The sequence below is a fragment of the Schistocerca americana genome, chromosome X, assembly GCF_021461395.2.
Source record: "Schistocerca americana isolate TAMUIC-IGC-003095 chromosome X, iqSchAmer2.1, whole genome shotgun sequence".
In the NCBI taxonomy this organism is placed as follows: Eukaryota; Metazoa; Arthropoda; class Insecta; order Orthoptera; family Acrididae; genus Schistocerca; species Schistocerca americana.
Window position 1 is genome coordinate 230,352,970 of NC_060130.1, and position 23,481 is coordinate 230,376,450.

At 38.8% G+C, this 23,481-nt stretch overlaps 1 protein-coding gene across 1 annotated transcript in view; it reads left to right on the forward strand.

Annotated features, from left to right (window-relative positions):
* Positions 1–23,481, forward strand: part of LOC124556463 (dnaJ homolog subfamily C member 2) — a 204,365-nt gene that overhangs the window by 20,313 nt on the left and 160,571 nt on the right. The window contains exon 2 of the mRNA XM_047130413.1: positions 5,285–5,481. Within this exon, the coding sequence (XP_046986369.1) occupies positions 5,285–5,481 (197 nt within the window). The remainder of the gene's footprint in view (positions 1–5,284; positions 5,482–23,481) is intronic.

Here is a 23,481-nt window from a genome sequence, read left to right on the forward strand (position 1 = left end):
GAAGAGGGATTCCTGGAATCAATTCACGACTTCCGTTTATTGGTCCACTTCCAGTGCACAAGTTTGGGATTCAATAAGGTGGATTTCAGGCAAGGGCAGTCAATGTCCCCTTACGGCCTTCTCAAGTAATGGGGTCTTGGTGGACACGCCAGAAGACATGGCTCAGGTTTTAGCTGAACACTTTTTTACTGTCACTGCATCATCTAGACAAGCTCCTGCTTTTCAGGTGTTCCATAGGACTGTGGAGATGAGGAAGTCTACAACCTTGGGCTTTCACTGTGGGAACTGGAATCAGCTTTGTCTGCAGTCAGAGACACTGCTGCAGGACCTGATGAAATACATTATGCCATGCTTCGTCATCTATGCCTTGAAGCGAAAGGACAGCTCCTCTCTTGCTTCAATCAGATCTGGTTTTATGATCAGTACCCTATGACTTAGAAAGAGTCAATATTCATTCCATTCTGGAAACCAGGCAAGAACCATAGCGCTCCTAGAAGTTACTGGAGTGTAGCCCTTACCAGTTGTGTAGGTAAGACTCTTGAACGCGTGTTCAACTGCTGCCTTATCTAGCTGCTCGAAGCCAGAGATCACCTGACTTGCTCCCAGTGCAGTTTCAGGCACTACCGTTCCATGCTTGACTACTTAATTCTACTAGAGATGGCAATACAGGAGTCCTCTTTATGCCAAAACCATTTGGTTTGTGTGTTTTTTGACCTTGAAAAAGCATAGAACACTACTTGGAGGTACAATATTCTTCACCAACTTCGTGAATGGGGACGACGTGGACGTATGCCACTTCTTATCCAATCCTTTCTCGAGGACCAGCATTTTCAATATCGCATTGGCGATGCCTTGTGTGACTGCTACGATCAAGAGAATGGGATTCCCCAAGGCAGTGTCGTCAGTGTCACATTGTTTGCCATTGCTATAAATGGCATTTCCTCTGGAGTCAGGAGGAGCCCTGTCAAATGCTCTTTGTGTGTAGATGACTTTGCAATCTTCTGTGCTTTCTCTGATCTTACAACAATGATGAGACAGCTACAGCTGACCATTAGGAGGCTGGAAACTTGGGCAGGATAACTGGTTTTCGGTTCTCACCAAAGAAGACTACATATGTCAATTTTAACTGTGCTCTTTGAAGTTTTAATCAACCAGTACACACAACAGGGGACAATATTTTACGTTTTCAAGAAACTGTGCACTTTTTGGGTTTATTATTTGACTCGAAATTAACTTGGCTCCCATACCTGAAAGACCTATTAACAAAGGGCTTCCAGTCATTGAACTCTTTGAAATGCCTTAGTGTAAAAACATGGGCAGCTGACAGGTCCTACCTCCTGCAGTTTTGTAGACCATTTGTTCAATCACCTGTAGATTATGGAAATGTGGTCTACAGATCAGCCCGTTCTTGCTATCTCAAGATGTCAGACACTGTCCACCATGAGGACATTCGGATATCGACTGGAACCATTCGGACCAGCCAAGTTTCGAGTTTGCATGCAGAGGCTGGTGAACCACCACTCTGGATTTGGCGATGTATACTTTTGCCTCTACAGGCACCGAAAATCCCAGCGTCACTTCGGTCATTGGCATTTAGTGCAATGGTCCAACCCATCTTTGAACAGCTATTCAGGAATCGGCCCCATACAAGCAAGCCTTTTGGGATACATGCTACTGACTGTCTCAAAGATCTGGATCTATCAGACATCAAAATACACAGCCAGGGATGGAACACATTGCCACCTTGGTGTCTTCAGAGGCCCAAAGTGAGATTAAGCTTGACACAGTACAAGAAAACTTGTACTCCCGATTATGATTTTACAACTTTGTTTTTGTCCATTTTAAGTCTGTACAACAGTTTTATCACTGTTTATACAGATGGATCCCAGCAAGAGAATGGATTTGATTGTTCTGCTACTTTTCCTGATAATGTTTTTAAAGTGTGTTTTCCAAAACAATTTACAAACTATGATGCAGAATTTTATGGCATTCTGATGGCACTGGAAAGGATTCACAGATATCACTGTACAAGGTTTCTTGTCTGTTCCGACTCCATTAGTGCACTACAAGCACTTCACCAAATGTATCCAGTAGACTAGCTGATTCAGCTCTTCCATTACTCCTTACAGCAGCTCCAACACTGTGGCAAGCAGATCTTTTGCCGGTTACCTGGCCACATTAGGATACAGGGAAATGACATGGCCGACAAAGTCGCCAAGGAAGCACGTTGGGATGGTGTTGTCCATCAATGTCCCATCCCGTTGCATGCCATCATCTCATTTTCTGACAGATGTGTCATGTGTTGGTGGGAGAATGAATGGTTGCTAGTGACAGAAAACAAACTGTGGTCACTCAAATTGACCACACAGTGACTTCATATCAGCCTCGCCACTGGTAGAAGGTTCTGCCTACCAGACAGTGCATCGGCCATAGCACTTTAAAACAAGGCTTCCTCCTCTGTGAAGTTTTGGGTGTGTCACTTTCAGTGCAGCACATTTTGGCAACATGTGTCCTATATACTGATATTAGGGGAGCCCTCAGTCTCGATGGAGATCTGCCCATCGTCCTCGCAGTTACTGATTCCAGTGTTGCAAGAGTGGTAAACTGTCAGGACTCATCCCTGAATTGTTGGGGAAGGGAGGCAGCCGTTAATACATTATAAACTGCTCAGCATGTGGAGACAGCCTTCGTTCCCACCCATGAAATTGGCATGCTGACTTTTTGGCACTGATGACCATGATGTTGAGCAGCCTCACCCCAACTCACCATCATGATGTTGCCCTTGTAACTACTGAAAAGGCTGATGCCCCTCTTCAGGAAACATGTTTGTCAGGCCTCTCCACAGATACATCATTATGATAGCACTTATAGTACAGTTATGTGCATTGCAGAGGCACACAAACCATCTCACCTTGACAAGGTCTATAGATCCTGTGTGTAGAGTTTGAATGCATGTTTCAGAATATTTTACAGGCCAAAAGAAGCACAAATCAGTTTTTATCAGAGGATTGCAGTAGCTTAAATCATGAACAGATACTGAAGCTGTGTATCATATTGTAATACTTTCGCAGTCTCCACTTTCAGTTGCCTTTGGCCCATCCATACTTTTCCTCAGTAATTTTCATAACCTTGTACAACACTTCCATTTATTTCCCAATTCTACAGCAGTTTCAAACTGTCTGACACTCACCTTCTTTTTATTTCCTCTTTCTTTATACAGGGTGATTCACTAGCTATTGCCATGTTGAATAACTCTGAAAGTATTGTAGTAGCTGAAAAGTTTGTGGGACAAATGTGGCATGGGATAACAGGGGCCATACTATGATGTTGGTTTTTTGTTGATAGGTGGCGTCAAGTCAGAGATATGAAGGTCATTTTTTATTATTTTTATTTATTTATTTATTTATTTTTTTTAAATGGGATGCTATAGTTTGGTACTTATTTTCTGATAGCGGCTATCGAGACGAATCCAATGATGTGTAACAGTAAGGTCTTTGAAAGTCAACGAAGGCCACAAAGGGGGCATGAACATTCATTTACAGAAGGTGTTCAAAGTGATGACCATTGGTATCAGTGCAGTGCTGCAATCTTCTTATCGTGGACTGAGTGGTATTCCTTACCACTTCGACACTCATCAGAGCACATGCTCTGACAGTTCTCTCTCTTTTATAGTGCAAATAGTAAATATTCGCCGAATATGGCGTATCCATCTAATGTGCCATTGACATGTAAACACTATTCGACAGTTTCGCAATACAGCACTAATAGGAATGGTAAAACTAGTATTGTCGAAGCAAGTGAATATGAATGATGTACTCCTTCGTAGAACAAGTCGATATGCTTCTCATTTACGGAGAATGCCAACAAAATTCAGTGAGAGCTAGAGACATATATGCTGAACGATATCCTCAATGTACTCACCCTACACGTCTTACATTTAAATGTGTGTCTGATAAATTGAGAACAACTGGATCTTTAACGCAGCGGGGAACATATCTGGCAAAGGAAAGTTACTAATGAGGAAATGGAAATTGGTACTCTTGCCACTGTGATTTGAGATCCTTGTGTTAGTTCACATCAAATTGCAAGAGAATCTGTTGTTCGTGTTCTGCATTGTCATAAATATCATCCTTACCATATCAGTCTCCACCATGAATTAACTAGTATGGATTCTATTCGTCGCATTGAATTCTGCCGATGGCCTCAACTTCAGATTCAGACGGATGACACATTTATTAATCTGACTTTATTTACTGAAGAGGCTATGCTCGTGAACCATGGAAATGTTAATTTGCATAACGTGCATTATTGGGCAACTGAAAAACCATGTTGGCTGCGGCAAGTAGTGCACCATAAACTGTGATCGTTGTTTGTATGGTGTGGGATTCTGGAGGACAGAATTGTAGGCCCTTCTTTCATCGAAGAAAATTTTAATGGTAGGAAGTACACCACATTCCTGCAAGAAACATTAGGTCTGTTATTGGAAGAAATATCTTTCGGAACAAGGAACAGAATGTGGTATCAACACGATGGGTGTCCAGCACATTTTTCACTGATCACTAGAAATGATTTGCAGAGACAGTTCCCAAATCATTGGATTGGACGCGAAGGAGATGTGTAGTGGCCGGCTCATTCGCCAGACTCGACGCCTCCGGATTTTTTTCTTGTGGTGATTCATAAGAGACATTGTTTATAAAGATGTTCCAACTACATCTGAAGCTATGTGAGAGAGATTTGTCAGAGCATGTGCTCCGGTAAATGCCGATGTGATAAGGAATACCACTCAATCCATGATAAGAATATTGCAGCACTGCATTGATTCCAATGGTCATCACTTCTAACACCTTGTGTAAATGGACATTCGTGCCACCTTTGTGACCTTTGTTGACCTTCAGAGACCTTACTGTTACACATCATTGGATTCGTCTTGATAGCTGCTATCAGGAAATAAATACCAAACTATAGCATCCCGTTAAAAAAAACAAAGTTGTCCTTCATATATCTGAAGCGACCCCACCTAGCAACAAAAAACCAACGTCATATTGAGGCCCCCGTTGTCCCACGCAACTTTTGTCACACTTTTCAGCTCCTATCGTACTTTTGGAGTTATTCTTGGTGACAATAGTTAGTGACTCACCCTATCTAACATTTATTTTATGTACTGTTCTGGTTTGCAGGGATATAATTCTCGTTAATAATGACACATTGTTAACGGAGTGATAAGTGTAAATGTAGAGTAATAAATTAAAATATTATTATTATTATTATTTTATTTTTTATTCAGCTTTATCAAGACGGAGTGTTCAGTGTGTTGGCCCATGGTTTCTGGCTCATATTCAAGGGAAACTGATAGATGCCAAAAGTGCCCTTACTGGTGCAGCCGCTGAAGAAAGAGATGATGAAGATGATAGTCCAAATGCAAAATTATTTGATCCTGATGATGTGACTTTACTTAGAACATTAGATCCGAAGGAATGGAAGGTTAGTGCCAAAATTTTAATGTTGATTTTTGGAATATATGATTACCAGATATTACAATCACTTGATCAAAGTATTGAAAGATGTGTTGAAGTATTACATCAAAATTGGTACAAATTTTTATCATGTACTAGTACTTAAGCTCCCATTTGGCATCTCAATAGCCTTAACATAAGTAGTGTTGGAAGATAGGTATCAGCAACTATTGTTATTGGCTCTGCTGTGTAGCCATCTAAAAATGGGGACTGTCCAGTCACGACCCAATGATAGCTACCAGCTAGTTAATATCATATGAAATGTGATCAAAAAATAATGGGTATTTGTTCCTTAGAGAATCTTTATTTATTCATCATCATCAGCTATGTCCCCTTCAAAGTAATCCCCCTCAGATATAATATACTTTTGCCAGTGCTTTTTCCACTCTTGGAAGCATTTCTGAAACTCACTTTTCATTATGGTATTCAGGTCCTTCTGTAGTTCCATGTTTATCTCATCAATGGTGGAAAAATGAAGTCCTTTCGTGGTTCTCTTCAGCCTCAGGAATGGAAAGAAGCTACAGAGGGCCATATCTCGCATATACGGTGGCTGAGGCAACATAACGGTTTTGTATTTTGCCAAAATATCGTGAACAAGCATTGAGTGTGAGTGGGAACATTATCATGATGCAGTTTTCACAAGTCGTTTTGCCACAATTCTGGTCAATTTCTTAGGATTCCTTCATGCAAATGGGACATAACTTCGAGGTGGTTTTCCTTATATTGATCATACAACTGTAAGGCAGGAACTTGTGATGCACTATCCCATAGTAATCACAGAAAACAGTGAGAAGAATCTTCACAGGTAATTGAACATGTTGAATTTTTTTCAGTCTTGGCTCTTCAGGCAGTATCTGTTGGGCCTTGGTTTCAATGTCACACCCAGACACTTGTGTTTCATCACCTGTTATAAACTTCTTTATAAGTTCTGGGTCAATGTCAACTTCATTCAGCAATCCCTGAGCAATGTGTACGCGACATCGTATTTGGCCAAAATTCAACCATTTCGAAACTAACTTTGCTGCTACATGTTCTGTGCCCAAAATATCTGAAAAAATTGCTCGACATGAGCCAAAGGATATTGTGACATCACCAGCAACCTCTGTGATGGTGATCCAGCAATTTTCCAGAACCATTTTCTCTACTTCTTCCATGCCATAATGAGTAATTGATACGCTAGGACATCCAGGGTGGTCATCTCTTCAGTGTCTTCTCGACTTTGTTTGAAATATTTATACCACTCATACACTCTTGTCTTACTCATAGTAGATTTGCCAAAAACCATGGTCAACATTTCAAATGTGGTGGTACACTTTATTCCATTTTCAAGCAAAATTTAATGCAAATTGTTTGATCCATCTTTTTCAGAAGTAAAAATTCACCAAGCATTGAAAAACATGTGTAATCTTTTCAACCTTCAACAATAAACTAAATATTCAGAACAGCTGAAAATGCAAACATACCTCAGGAACATGCATGCCAACAAGATAATAATTTTTTTTTTAAATCGGATTGGTAAGCCCCATGAAATACAAAACTTCCCATTGCTTTTTTATCACACCTCATGTGTATTTTGATGTGTTATATATCTATCCCTTGTGTACTTACTTTTATACCTCATATATATTTTGATGTGTTATTTATCCATTCCTTGTATATTTTCATTCTCATAATAACCTGGTTGTTTATTCCTTGGCCAATACTGTTTTCTGTGTCACGCCACTGAATTAAATTTGAAATTATTCGTTATGTTGTATGTTATAGGCACTTCGTGTTTCCTTTGTCAATTGTTGATAACAGACTTTCTCCGCAAGTTTAATCTGAATAATCCATGCTGCACTGTCACAGGAGGGCAGTTTTCATTGCCATGAACCATAATTTAGAAATAAAAGCACAAATTGTGGATGTCCTTCAGTATTGATTTATGATTTGGCTCAGTGATGGCCATGTAAAACAAAAACCAATTAACAAAATAACTGAGAGTGTTACCCCTGAGTGCAATCAGATCTTAGCTTTTACTCCTTCCTCCCATCCCCATGAACAACATTAGCACCTAACTAAACTTCAGAATAATAAAGAATTTTTAAAATTATGTAAGTTAAATGATATTTATATAATAGAGGGAAACATTCCACGTGGGAAAAATATATCTAAAAACAAAGATGATGAGACTTACCAAACAAAAGCACTGGCAGGTCGATAGACACACAAACAAACACAAACATACACACAAAATTCAAGCTTTCGCAACAAACGGTTGCTTCGTCAGGAAAGAGGGAAGGAGAGGGAAAGACGAAAGGATGTGGGTTTTAAGGGAGAGGGTAAGGAGTCATTCCAATTTTGTTTTTGTAATACAAATGTCTGCTTGTGTCTGTGTAAGTGCGGATGGATATGTGTGTGTGTGTGCGCGAGTGTATACCTGTCCTTTTTTTCCCCCTAAGGTAAGTCTTTCTGCTCCCGGGATTGGAATGACTCCTTACCCTCTCCCTTAAAACCCACATCCTTTCGTCTTTCCCTCTCCTTCCCTCTTTCCTGACGAAGCAACCGTTTGTTGCGAAAGCTTGAATTTTGTGTGTATGTTTGTGTTTGTTTGTTTGTCTATCGACCTGCCAGCGCTTTTGTTTGGTAAGTCTCATCATCTTTGTTTTTAAATGCTATTTAGTTTTATTAAATCACAAACTAATGAGTCATTGAGGCAAGTGGTACTGTATGCTTCTAACAGTCTTTTAATAGAATGATCAGGCATTTTTCAATGTTTTGTTGGTACCGCCACCAACTTCTAGCTCTCAGACCTCCAGATATCAGGAAGACATGCCAAACATTACATATCGACAATGTATCAATCAAAACCCCAATATAGTTTGTGCTACGTGCTGTTATCCAGGAGAACGTGCATAAACGGTAGGTAACAAGTAACAACTGACATACAGAGCACAGGAAAAGCATAATTGTAAGCAACTGTCATGTAGAGCTTCTGAGGGGAAGTCTGTAGAGGGCTAGTTTTTCATACCAAGGATCTTGTATTCAAGCCCTGGTCATGCCGTTTTTTTGTGCTGTAGTAAGTGTGAAACTCTTACATGGGGCAACATGTTCCTGACATGCAAAAGGACTGTTCGAAGTTTATAGCAATGTTCTATTGGCAATCGGCTTTTGCTTTGTTTATTTGAAAGTAACAAACCTGTAGAGTACATTTGTAGCTTCAAAGAATAAACATAAACAATTTGAAAGATGAATAGACAAACAATTGAATCGCACATGTTGAAGTATTATTGTTATTGTTAGTAGTAGTACTAGTAGTAGCAGTAGCAGCAGCAGTATCAGTAGCATTATTACATAATTTTCAGGAATTGTACTGTGTCATTTATTCAGGAACAGGAGTTTCACAATAGTGATTGTGTACAAAGATGTATGTGAAGGTAATTACTTTTGCACCAAGCACATCAGATGAATCCCATATTTGCGCGTCCAACCTGTAGATTGCTGAATGGATGCTAGTGTCTGCAAAAGAACGGTGTTGATGTTTCAGAGGGTCTGGACTCATCAATGAGTGTAGCCATTATTCAGCTGTGACATTGAGAATTATAGAAACATGGAGCTCACAATTGATTGTATGAGAGGAACTGCAGCTTAAGAAAATCATTCTGTTGTTACAGATTAATCTCTTCAGAAAAATCTCGAGCGTCTGCAAAGATTTTGCAAATCATGTGCTTGTACATTCTGAAGAAATGAAGATCAAGCAGTTGATAAATGGAGGTTGTGTTTGCTGGAATTATGTCGTTTGTGATTTTGATTTCTGGTAGGTTATTTTGTACAGGTCACAAACACTGGCGTCTGTGTGGGGCCCATAAGAATTAAGTATTAACAGAAGTTTCTCTTCTCTGACTTGTTCGACTACCTCTTCTTGTAGAGATATCCTGAACAGCTCTTTGCTCATTTTTCCAGAGGAGTGAGAGTGGGTGATTAAATTTGGTGCTGCAAACGTGGACTGACGTATATGAGCATTCAAAGAGTGAGGGTCTCGAAGGACTACAAACAGGTTTGGAGCAAGTCTGCAAGTCTGTGAAAGCAATGGAATAATTGTGTACATATTGGCTGTCGCGTGAATGAACTGTACAACCCCTACAATATCTGTAGAACCTGTAGCTGCAAGAGCGCGGCCCACTCATCTCCTCGTTGAATCCATTTTTATTGGCATTGTAGATATTTGCATCTGTGGAGACTATCATGAGTGCACAAGCTGCTTGTTGCCAGTCCTCTGCCATTTCTTGGCTGTAGTTTCTGTTCCGATAGGTTTTCACTATAGCAAAAGGTTTGACTTTACAGCTTACAATATTGTTTTTATCCTTGTAGTGCAAGACACAGCTGTCAATTGTGCCAAAACTAAAGAAATTTAACTGTCTTACTTTTGTTTTGCCCAAAATTTAGTGTCTGCATTGTGAACACATCGACTCTCCTGGCTACGCTGTTTGAAGGTCTCCATCACATGCATTGTAATACGTTAGTACTTCTCTTTCATAGACATTAACGCAGCACTTTCTCACCACCGTTTCCATTGACATCATCGTCTAGGACATCTAGTGCCGAATTTGCAGACATCGTGCAATGTGCAAATGTTTTGGTTGACTTCAGCTGCTTTTTGATGCTAAGACAATATTTGAGCATTTCAGTTTTCTCGTTTCTTGGCATTTCATCACTTCTGCCACTTGAGGAGTCTTCTGGTGACGATATCGAAGACATTGACACTTGTTCATGCATTTGTTCACAAACACAGATTCCGCTCCATCTGGTGCGCACTCTTCAATATCTAATGTTTCCTATTTGGTGACATTCAGTAGCTTCCACTGATCAGTTTTGTCCAGTAGGAATGCTGCATACTTCAATCTTCAGTTACTTCCAATGTTTTAGGTACACAACCATTGCTACATGGCAATGACAGTAACATTGCGTGGATTCATATCACAAAATGACACTGTCATCAGTAGCAGTAGCATGCGGACTGGGCAGCAATTTCAGACCCACGTGTTTGTATCTGCACAAACAGGAGACTCCAGCCACAACATGCACATCTGATGTACGGCAGTGGTGCCATCTAGCAGTCAGTTCTTCTTCTTCTTCTTTTTATTTTTTTTATGGTTATTATTATTATTATTATTATTATTATTATTATTATTATTATGGTTACTACTACTACTACTACTACTACTACTACTACTACTACTTCCATGCATGTGATGCAGTTGTTTCCTTATTCTTCTGCACTGATTGTTTATTCTGTGAACATACAAATGTTCTCTACAGGTTTGCCACTTTCAGACAAACAAAGTGAATGCTGACTGCCAATAAAACAATGCCAAGAATTCTGAACAGTCCTTTTACATGTCAGGAAAATCTTTTCCCATATAACAGTTTCACATATTGCAATAGGAAAACTGGCATGACTAGGGCTCGGACCCAGGACTCTTTCTATGACAAACTAATGCTCCACTGAATTCCCCAGAGGAGCTCTATACAACAGACGCTCTCAGTTACGCTTTTCCTGTGCTCCATAGGTCAGGCGTCACTTATTAGTTACCATTTATGCACATTCTCTTGGACGACAGTACATCGTACAAATATATTGGTGTTTTGGGTGACACTGTATCAATATACAATATTCGTTACTGATCTGACTGAGTGACATCTGGAGGTTTGTGTGTCAGAAAAGAAACCTAATTATCCACATTGAGGATAGGCATTTGTTACAAAAATGCTTACTCTGCACCACTCCTCTCCCTAGAGTCACTTGCTTCACCCACACCCTGTCCTCATCTAAAATCAACAAAATTAAAATTTGGCACAATGCTTAGGCCTAGGTTGATGGACTCCTTGCTTTTGAAGTTGCAAAAGTTGGAAGACGTCAGGCTGCTAATGCTCTGTGGCTTACCACTGCCACTAATAATAATAATAATAATAATAATAATAATATAATAGTAATAAGACACTGGAGGTACTACAGCAGTGTAGTAGCCATTATATAACTACTGCTGTGTTGTGCTGTCAATTAGTCATCAGGGTGTCAATTCTTCTGGGAAACCTGGAATTCTCAGGGAATTAAATTTTATCTGGAAAAATCTGACAAATCACAGGGAATTCCAGGATGTAAAATTCGATTTTTTTTACTTTAAGAATCACAAATTTTGAAATATGTAATATTTCAAAGTGCGTTACTTATGTGAATATTATTTCATATAGATCATCTACGTTTAAAAACTGTGGTTAAACTATTGCTTATGGCTAGTATATCTCAGCTGAGAGGACAGAAAGAAAAATCATTATTGTGGTATACCTCCTCCCCTGCTCACCATTAATCAGGAGCTGTTTGATAGCATTTTCCTCCTCACAGCCGGAATTCTCAGGAAATTTTTTCTTCAAATTTGAGTAGCCACACTGGTGATTTACTGTTGCGAAATGAATAATGAAACGATTTCTTATCTAGTCTGGGAGCTAACTACAATGAAGAAAAAGCATTTTTATGAGATGTTAAAGTGCATGTGAGGTATTTGTCTCATAGATGCATGCTACAATGTATGAATTGTGTGTGGACTGAGTGGCCTATGTGAGGATATGAGTAATATTAGTAATGATATTTTAAAAATAATTTAATTCACTGACTGAAACAGAATTGAACCCTTTTGTTTTTACCACTCAGGAAATTAAACTTCACCCTGCAGGTGGTCATTGTCCCCACGTTGGGAACCACTGCTTTGGATCAACCATAATTTTGTTCATTTAATTTGTAATTATGAAGTTGTTGTGCCAAAAGGCTGTGAAAGAATCAGTTAACTTGTTGTGTACCATTTTTATTCTCTCTCTCTCTCTCTCTCTCTCTCTCTCTCTTTTCTTCTTCTTCTTCTTCTTCTTCTTCTTCTTATCCTCTCTCTCTCTTTTCTTTTTAGTTAATGTCACATTTCCTTGATTATCTTCAGTGAACATGCAAGTATTTTTGCATGTGGATAGGTGTTCTTTAAATGGGAAATAACTTACTTCAAAATTCAGCTTAAATCTAGTGTCATTTCTATGAAATATGTCTTGCTGCCTTCACATTCAATATTTTGCAAATTTCTGCTGAACAGTGGTTAGCAGTGATCATGATAATCAGGATTAAATGATGATGAATCACTAGCAAGCACAGTCTGTGCATGCTAAAACTTCAACACTTTAGAGCTGATTAGGCATAAAAACAGGTTAGTGATGTTTGCAAAAAGAAAAGTTACAGTTGCAGTGTACAAGTGAGAATTTCCAAGTAGAATGGACTCTTCTGTCACCGTCAGGGTTGTACAATCCTTTACACAAACTTTCGCACTTAAGTGTCATTTGGGGTGGTTGGCCTCGGGTGTTCCTAGTGATGATGTAGCACAGAGGTGGTCAGTCGGGTGCCCTTTTGCCCTAGCCTGTTGCAGCCAGGCAGTCATGACGTAACTGTAGGCAGCTCACCATCAGGCATACGTCACAGTGTAGCGAGACAAAGCGGGGGGGCAGCCAACCACTGTCAACGCAAAGTGGGACACAACACGTTACGGGATGCGGGGCTACTGTGATTGGAGGTCTGAGTCCTCTTTTGGGCCTGTGTGTGTGCGCCATTCAAAAGGTTACATGATGTTAATTACATTCTGGACATAAAATACAAACCTGTGGTGATATGGATTCAGTGGCAGCAGTTTAAATGTACGGTACACTGTTTTATTGCTTACAATATATAATCACAGCACATACAAAAATGCAGACATTGTTATATGACGTTTATATAGATTATGATCCAATTTCCCATGTTTTGCTGTGAGGGAATATCTGGACTAATACTACTTGCAGTGTGCAATCAAAGAATGGCCCTCAGATGGCTATCTGTCATTTGTGACTATGTTTTGATTTGCAAAGCCTTAAGGCTGAAAAAAGTTGTTCACATAAATTAGTAGAACGAAAGATGCACATTATAGCTGCTGCTTTCGCATGTAGTTGAGAAAATCTATCCTGCGGAAGGATAGAATAGAACTGAATGATGCCATTCACCATTGTAAACTTCTCCTTAATGAAATGGTCAAACTGCAGCTGTATCAGTTGTAACTGCACCATTGCAGAGACAATTCTGATGCCTACCAAGCATGGTGACATGAAGGTATCAAAATTGACTCAAGTGACCTCAAATATTCAGATCGTAATGTGACTGTTGCAACCAAATTATTGAGAGACTGAACAGATGATGCAAGAAGGTCATTATTAATGTTATCTATGAATCACATTTGGGAAATGCGTGAATTATGTTCCTGAGACAGACCTCTCCAGCTCTGCAATTTCATTTGCATTGCATGAATTTTAGAAACAATTAATTGGCATTTTCCCTACAATGAAGCATTGAGACTATTTAAATGACTCGTTATGTCGGTAACAAATGCTAGGTTAACAACCCATTGAGGGTCATATAGCTCAGGAACCAACCTTCCTTTCATATCGATAAAAAGTTACCTGTTCAAGCAAAATGAGGAAATGTTCAAGAGCTTTATGCCTACTCAGCCATCTTACCTGATGAAAGAAGGATATATCATAGAAATCAGATTCTAGTGGATCCATTAACTCTCAAAACTGTCTGTGATTCACTCCTGCAGACCATATGTAATTTACAGTCCTAACAACAACAGTCATAACCCTGTCAAATTGCACAGTCTTCACACAGAGTGCCTCTTGATGAATTACACAATGCACTGAGTGAAATTGCTGTCCTGGGCTCAGCTTAGTTTTTAGACATCCCACAATTCATCCCAGCCATATTTGGGATACCATCAGTGGCGATGGAAGTGAGTTTACTCTAGGGCAGATTCAGTTGCATAACAGCATGTTGAACAACACTTAATTTTATCTTGTACATGTGTCCCTTGTGAAGATTAAATCAAGAAGCTCTTGTGTGATATTTGAATCTATATCCACCCTAGGACGAATATAGCCAATTGTGCTGTATCGGTAACGTTGTTCCTTTTACCAAGGCACAGAGAATATGCAAATAATTGCCGCCGCTCATTGTTAGCTGTCCTATACGGTATGCAATTGTGTATCAGGACAGGCAAATTGCATGAAATTGTGCTGTACTTAGAGGACAAATGGATTCCCCAACAGAGTCAAGGCATTCTTTCACAAACAGTCCAGAGGAGAATGGTCGAAGTTCCCGAATAATCAAATGGACAGTTCTAAAGCTCGCCCTCACTGCACCTTCATATGTAGCTCCAAATTCCTAGAAATAAAAGTTTCGGATAAATCGAGTTGTAATATAACTTGAATAAGATTAATAGTTGATGTAAAATTAATAGAGATAACCGTACTTACCTCATTGCTGAAGGATTCTTTTAACTTTGCAATTAATTGCAGACGCTCCTCTCCCTGAACACTGTTACACGCATCACAATGTTTGGAATTTTAGTGTTACTCAATGTTGTATTTTTTTGGTATGACAGATTGTCGACATACTAAACATGTAGCATGTTCTCCAGTATGTGCAGAAAAATGCTGCAATTCCTGTTGAAATTCTTGCCACATGCAATTTTCATTAGAATTAGTCTCATCTCAGCTGAATCCATATTCATTGCACCAGCTATCATGGCAACGAACCAATAGCTTTGTTTACGCAGTGAATACTGACAACAACGTGCGACTAACAGGCCCACTCCTCATCTGTTACGTGGTCGCCCACTAGCTGGAATGCCTGGTGTGAGCAGATATTAACTTAATTTTTCCGAAACCAGAAGTTTGTTATCTGTTGTCTGTCTGAGCTATTATATTTATATGAGATATTTTGGCTGGACGAACACAATGAATAGTTCATCTAACATTTTCATATGGTGGAAGTCCTACATTAATATAAGACACTTTGAGAGTGAAGCTGCTGGCGAAATATTTTGAGTCTACGAGGTGCGGCTAGAAAAAAAACCGGACTGATGCTGGAAAAAAACATTTATTTACAATTATTTACAATTTCATGTTATCTCCTTCAATGTACTCTCCTCCTCGGTCTCTACACCGCTCCATACGAATTTTCCACTGTTCATAGCAATGCTGCAGATCATTTTCGGTAAGTCCATACATTACTTCCGTCGCTTTTTCTTTTACTGCTTCAACAGCCTCAAATCTAGTTCCTTTCAAAGCTGACTTGACTTTAGGGAAAAGAAAAAAGTCACAGGGGGCCAAATCAGGTGAGTAGGGTGGATGATCTAAGATGGGAATGTTGTGTTTTGCCAAAAACGTCTTCACTGACAACGCACTGTGAGCTGGGGCATTGTCTTGGTGAAGGATCCATGACTTTTTTCTCCACAAATCGTTCCGTTTTCTCCGTACTCGCTCACGTAGGGTAGCCAGGACGCTAATGTAGTAATGTTGATTCACTGTTTGTCCCTCTGGTACCCAATCAATGTGCACAATCCCTTTGATGTCAAAAAAAAAACAATCACCATTGCCTTGAATTTCGATTTTGACATTCGTGCTTTTTTTTGTCGTGGAGAACCAGGAGTTTTCCAATGCATCGATTGGCGTTTAGTTTCGGGATCGTAAGTAAAAAACCACGATTCATCGCAAGTAATAACATTTTGTAAGAAGGTGGGATCACTTTCGATGTTTTCCAGGATGTCAGAACAAATCATTCTTCGGCGTTCCTTCTGTTCAATTGTGAGACACTTTGGAATCATTTTTGAACACACTTTGTTCATGTTGAAACTTTCATGAAGAATCTGCCTAACACTTTCCTTGTCAACTCCTGTTAACTCAGACACTGCTCTGATTGTTAAACGGCGATCTTGTCGAACAAGTTTACCGATTTTTTCAATGTTTGCATCAGTTTTTGCTGACAATGGTCTGCCAGTGCGAGTGTCATCACTGGTGTCTTCGCGGCCATCTTTAAATCGTTTAAACCACTCAAACACTTGTGTTCGCGATAAACAATCATCGCCATACACTTGTTGTAACATTACAAACGTTTCACTTGCAGATTTTCCTAGTTTGAAACAAAATTTGATGTTAACACGCTGTTCTTTCTGTACACTCAACATTTTCCGACACACAGACAAAACGTCAACTACTTAAAACAGACGCCACGGGCAGACTGAGCGCAGGAGGCAGATGAAACTCGAGCAGTAGGCGGAGCGAGAGTCACGTGACAGGCCACGCGACTTTCATCCTCATTGCATTCATTTTATTGTTTCACCAGTACTAGTCCGGTTTTTTTCTAGCCACACCTCGTATGACTCAGAATTCATGAATACATTCTGAGTTTGAATGTAATAACTTTCGTGGGAGACCAAAAAGCTTTTGCCAACAAATCAGCATGGATTTAGACAGCATCTCATGTGCAATGCTCAGCTTACCCTTTTCTCACTTGATATCCTGAGAACCATGGATGAAGGCCACTGGACAGTTTCCATAGATATCCTGAGAACCATGGATGAAGGCCAGTGGGCAGTTTCCATATTCCTAGATATCCGGAAAGCAACAGATCAGTGCTACATTGCAGACTGTTGATGAAGGTCCAAGCATATGAATTAGATTCCCAGATATGTGAGTGGCTTGAAGACTTCTTAAGTAATAGAACCCAGTACGTTGTCCTCGATGGCTGATGTTCATTGGAAACAATGGCATTATTAGGAGTACTCGAGGGAAGTGTGACAAGTGCACTCTTAGGCTGCATTCGCACAGTGTGCCGGGATACTCTACAAACTCTTAGCAGTATGTAAGACTACACCATTTCATTTTATGAACTTATTTTTTTCTTAAAAGCTTTACTTTCCATTTGGAAAACAAAACACTTATTTTTCATTTCACATGATCTTTTAGCTCCGTGATGTTTCTCAATTGTTTTGGAAGAAACTATGTGATTTAAAAAAATCTTATTTTTGTTCACATGGTAATGTAGCATATTAGTTTCTTAGTGGACCATTTACCTTTTCATAGTTTATAAAGTCATTTTGAAACAACCCAAATGTCAAACACATGCGCTTAATTTATAAATCTTGTCGAGAAAAAGTTTGATCGCAGGTAGCTTACTGTTAGATACGTTTTAGATCATACATTATTGCAAGTGATATATAGCTAAAAGTAGAAAAACATTTTTGAAATGGTAGTGACACTGACATCTGTCTCTGTTCATAAGTTATTGCAATTTATTGAGACAATGAATTACCAGTGACCAATGCATGCGTAGTGTTGGTCCCTCATGTTGTTTTAATACTGCATGTCCAGGAACCTCCAAGTATTTATGAATTTTTCCCTTGGCAGCCAATTACACTGGCTATGGTTTTACAGTTGGCCACACGTGACATTACAAAAAACAAACAGTTACTTGTTGTCGACATCTTACAATTAGCAGAATGTACATTTCATATTTATAAATAGGAGAGTAAATTACTCTAACATAAGACTTTGCTGTGGATAGACTGTAATAAAAGCTTGTGGCATTCTACTTAATTGATTTCTAACTGGAGATGAAAAACGGCAGAGGCTAAAATGAAAATTATGTCTGAGTTGACTAATGCACAAGATGGTCCATTTTGAAATTTTCACTTTTGTATTTCTGTGTGTGTGTCTGGTACCAGAAGTTGTAAACAATTACATCGACCTTATCTCCATGTTCAAAGAACTGTGCATGGCTCTTAGTAATAATATTTCTTGTAGGAAATTCAAATGATGAAATGAAGGGCAAGTGAAATAGTGTTCCAGAGGAAGATTAGGATTTAATGCCCTGTTGACATCAAGGTCATTAGAGATAGTTAACAGGAAGAATAATGGGCAGGTTCAGTATACCCTCAAACACTGTAGGGCAAGTAAAGTTTATCGCCGCTATCCAATCTGTGCTATCGTATAGAATAATAACTTCATTACCTTATTGGTATTGTTTTGACAGTGCAGTGATTTGTTGATTCTTGAAGCACTGAAGAAATACATTATGGGTTCATCCCATTAATTGCAACAGTCATTTAGGGGAGTTTTTTACTTTACATAACGAAGTAAAAACTTCAGTGAAAAATGTTATTCCTATTGCAGAATGGATCACAATACATGTCAATGCATGCTGCAAGAATGTGCAAGACATGAGACATGTCAGGAAATAGTTAGAGGTTTTATTATCGGTCATGTCTTGCTGTGTCTTGATCAAAGATATTTAGTCCATTTCGAGCTGTAAAAATTGTTCAATATTTTTCCCACTGGTATTTTTTTGTAATGACACAGTAGTTGGCAGAGTTGACGGTTCATCGGCTGTAGCCTGTGATGACGTCTCAGAATGGTTTCTTTTGTCTTGTGACAGACAGATTGATAGGGGAAAATTCTTGAGATAATGCTGTTTGGCTCATGGGTTCTGTTTCCACTGACAAGGAACTTTGCATAGCTCTTGGAAGTAAGCTAACTTTTAAGTAAAAGTGATGGAAACAAAGGTAAGTGGAACTTCATTTCAGTGGACTTTTCCTGTGATCACCTGTGATGATTTTGCCAAGTTTTTCTCTGTAACTGTTTCTTAAGGTCTTTCCATTTCAGTTTCAGCATTTAATTTGAAGGATAATAAATAACTGTAAAAAAAACATGGTTCTTTAATTCCCTGTTGTTACAGATGCGTGAAAATGAACTATGTAAATGTAGATGGAGCGAGTAACTTTGCATGTATCATTACAGTACTTGTAGTTTTCCCACTGTGAGATATGAAGGAACTTCTTCTTTAACAACAACAAAAAAAGGAAAAAATCATGTATTGTGATACGTCTGATAAAAGTAGATGGGGGACTTGGACATTTGTACTGCAGAAGCTGAAGCGTAGCTTCACCTTCTTAGTCTGGCTGCAGCCTCACACCAGCTGCCCAGCTGCTGCCTTGCACTGGTAATATTAAACATAGTAGTTCCACTTGGCATTGGTTTCCTCACATTTTCTTAAAAGCTATCCTAACAGCCTGCTTGTCGCTTGCCGTGACAGCTCAGGCACCATTGTGAACACCACAATGCAAAATAATGGGTTTGATATCCCTGTGTGTCATGGCTCGCCCATCACGTCTCAGCCTGGCACACAGTGTGAAAACACCCTTGTTCTCTACACATATAATTGATCTAATGGACAGAGTGAGCAGCAAATTGCAGCTCTTTGCTGATGGTGGTGTACAGGAAGTTGTTGTCATTGAGTAACTGTAAGAGGATACAGGATGTTGACAGAATTTTTAGCTGGTGTGATGAATGTCAGCTTGCTGTAAATGTAGAAAAATGTAATGTTAGGCCTGGTAGTGTGCTGCTTGATACAATCATGTCAATTAAATACCTAGGCATAATGTTGTAAAGCAATATGCAATGGAAAAAGCACATCAGGTTTGTAGTATGGAAGGCAAATTGTTGACTTCATTTTATTGGATGAATTTTGGAAAAGTGTAGCTCATCTATAAAGAAAATGCCATATGGAACACTAATGTGACCTATCTGGAGTGCTGCTCAAATGTTTGGATCACCATCAGGCTAGGTTAAAGGAAGTCATCAAAGCGACTCAGAAGTGTGCTGCTAGATTTGTTACTGGCTGATCCGATCAGCACACAAGTATTATAGAGCTGCTTCAGGAACTCAATGGGTATTCCTGGAGAGAAGATAGTGTTCTTTTCCAGAGGCACTATTGAGGAAATTTTGAGAACTGGCACTGGAAGCTGACTGCAGAAGATTCTACCACCACAACCTTACATTTCATGCAAGGACCAGAAAGATAAGACGAGAGGAATTACAACATGTACTGAGACTTCTAGACAGTTGTTTTCCTTGCTCTGTTTTCAAGTGGAACAGGAAACGCTATTACTGGTATGGGTATGCGGCACTCTCCACCATGCACTGTGTAGTGGCTTGTGGAGTATGTGCATAGAGGTATGGCTTGCCTAGCATGTATGTAGATTTAGATGTAGAACTTTGAGCTTCATGTTGCAAGTAGAAGTAACAATAGGGAGGGGGGAAGACTGGGTGTTGTGGAAGTTGTTGATGTGTCTTTTACTTATTATGTTAGCAGTGCCATGGACAGAAGACTATATGTTTAAAGGAGCAGATCTCATTTCATTGTAAAAAGAGAAACTGAATATTGTTTTGAAACGAGAAAAGAGAGTTGTAGTATGAAGGAGTTGGTTCATACTGAGCAAAGTGGCACAGTGGCAAGGTATTGGAGAGTGGTGGTTTAAATCCTTGACTTGCTATTCAGAATTAGGTTTTTTGTCTGTCTTCCCCAATTTATATTTGTGCTCCATCTGTTATGTCCTCAACATCAACAGTACCTTAAACCGCAAGTGTCATGGTGTGTCCCCCCCCCCCCCCCCCCCCCCACCCCACCCCATAAGACTTGCTCGAATGACTGAAATAGTAGAACAGCCAGTGAAGACAAAGATTTACATTTTAAATCCTGGCCGTGCATACAGTTATGATCTTTTACACACACACACACACACACACACACACACACACACACACATTGATAAATAACAAGGAATATGAAGAATAAACTAGGAATATAAAAGTAACAGATGATCTGGATGAAATAATTCCCTAATTGAAACAAACAGATGAATAAGTAGCCCCAATAAATCCTAGGAAAAAGCACCAGTAGTGTAATGGTGAATGTGATAAAAAAAATGAAAGGTAGGCACAAAAAAACAGAAGAACTCACAAAACAAAGAAAGATGACTCAAAAAACATTAAGGAGGGCTAAACTTCAATATCAAAAAGATATACTTTCTATGATAGAAACAAATAGTAAGAAAAGAAACACCCAAGATTACTACAAAGCATTTTGCAGACAACTCCAAGATATGATCCTCCCAACATTAATCCTAAAAGATAAAAACAATAAGATGACCCATAGTGATAAAAGAAATTAAGGAATTTTAACAGAAACATTTAACGAACTACTAAATTGCAAAGATCCTCCTGAGCTGTATGAAATAAACACAGAACTCCAATAAAAACCCCACCAGAAAATATAAACCCACCGACAATTCAGGAAGTCAACAAAGCTTTGAGCAAGCTCAAGAACTACAAAGCAAGTGAAGAAGACCAAACATTTGCAGAACTCTGGAAATACGCAGCAGAACTCGTGAAGATGTCATTACATCAGTGCATAGTTAAAATCTGGATTGGAGAACAGCTACCAGTACATTGGACTACAGCTGTCATACACCCATTACACAAAAAAGGAGAAAAATCCAATAGGGACAACTACAGAGGGATTTCCCTATTGGATTGCACATATAAAATGTTATCAAGAATTCTCTACAATCGTTGTAAAGACCAACTTGAAAAGGAGCTAGGAGAATATCAAGGAGTATTTAGACCCTGGAGAAGCTGCCCAGAACAGATCATCATATTAAAATTAATAATGGATGCCTACAAAAGGAGACAGAAGCAACTAGTCATAACCTTTGTAGACTTCAAAAAAGCTTATGATTACATCCACAGATCTTCTATGCTGGACATATTAAGAAATTTTGGACTTCATCCCAAATTAATAAAAATGATAAAATTAACCCTTACAAACACCAAGTACAAAGTAAAATGCAAAGGAGAACTATCTGAGCCATTTACGATTAAAAAAGGGTTAAGACAAGGAGATGGTCTATCACCACTGCTCTTCAACTGTGCTCTTGAATACTTGATGAGAGAATGGTACAACAAGAATCCTAAAAACATAACAGTTGGAACCAAGAGAAATGATATAAGCCCAAATTGTTTGGGATTCACAGATGACGTGACATTACTAGCGAATAATGTACAAGAAGCTAGAAATCCAATAATGAGCCTGCAAAATATAGCACAAAAAGTAGGACTCCAGATATCTTTCGTAAAGACCGAGATGACTACACAACAGTAGACAACAGAAAAATTAAAATAGTGAAGCAATTTAAATATCTAAGAGAGATTATAACACACAACTTGAATGAAAAACCTGCTTGGCAAGAAAGAAGCAATAAAATGATAAAAGCTCAAAAAGTAACATGGCCTACATACAATAAGAAATGTCTATCAATTCAAACAAAATTAAAACATTACAAGATGGTGGTTCAGCCAGAGGTAACATACACAAGCAAGACTCTTTTTTAAAGTTACTCAGAGAAACAGAGTTGACAAAATACTAAAAGTAGACAGAAGGAAAAGCTAGAACATGCTTAAATAAAAAATACAAGAAGGAAGGACAATGACGGATAGTGCTGAATGAAGTAGTGTACAGGGAACTGGAGCCCATCACAGATACTGTACGTAAAAAGAAGATTTCTTCCTTTGGCCACATAATGAGGACACCAGAACCTAGATTAGCAAGAAAAATTATGCAGAAACTGGAATCTGAAGCAACAAGTAGGATGGATCAAGGAAATTAAAGAGGATACGAGAGAACTAGATATAACCTTGGACGATCTGCAAAACAAAACAGAAAATCTCAAGAAACTGAAAGACAAGAAAATAAGATTTAAACCAAAAGTAGACCAACGACACACAATGAAAAGGGTATTTAAATATGAGGAAAGACAGGAAAGATCAAAGCAAATGAAAAGGTACTGGACTGTTAATAAAGAACGTAACATGTGCTTACTGAAGAAGAGGACCAGGAAATGATTGACTAAAGTGGTCCAATGAGGCTGTAAAGCTGATAATAATATTTAATGTTTTCTATAATGATCATTCTGACTCGTATTTAAAACATACAGGGTCTTTTTTTTTAAAAATAAATTTCTACCTTCAATATGACCAAAATTACAGATTGAATATATGTATTGGACCTCATACAGTTTAATTTTGAAAGTCAGCACATACTGAAACACTTCTTTGTAATTATCAAATTCCAGAAATTGTCAAAGTTAATGATTTGCATGTCACCTGTGTCATCGTTTGAAATTTCTTACATTCAAATCTAATTATCAGGACCGCAGTGCTCACCATTACATGCTCTTTGCATCAACTTATTAAC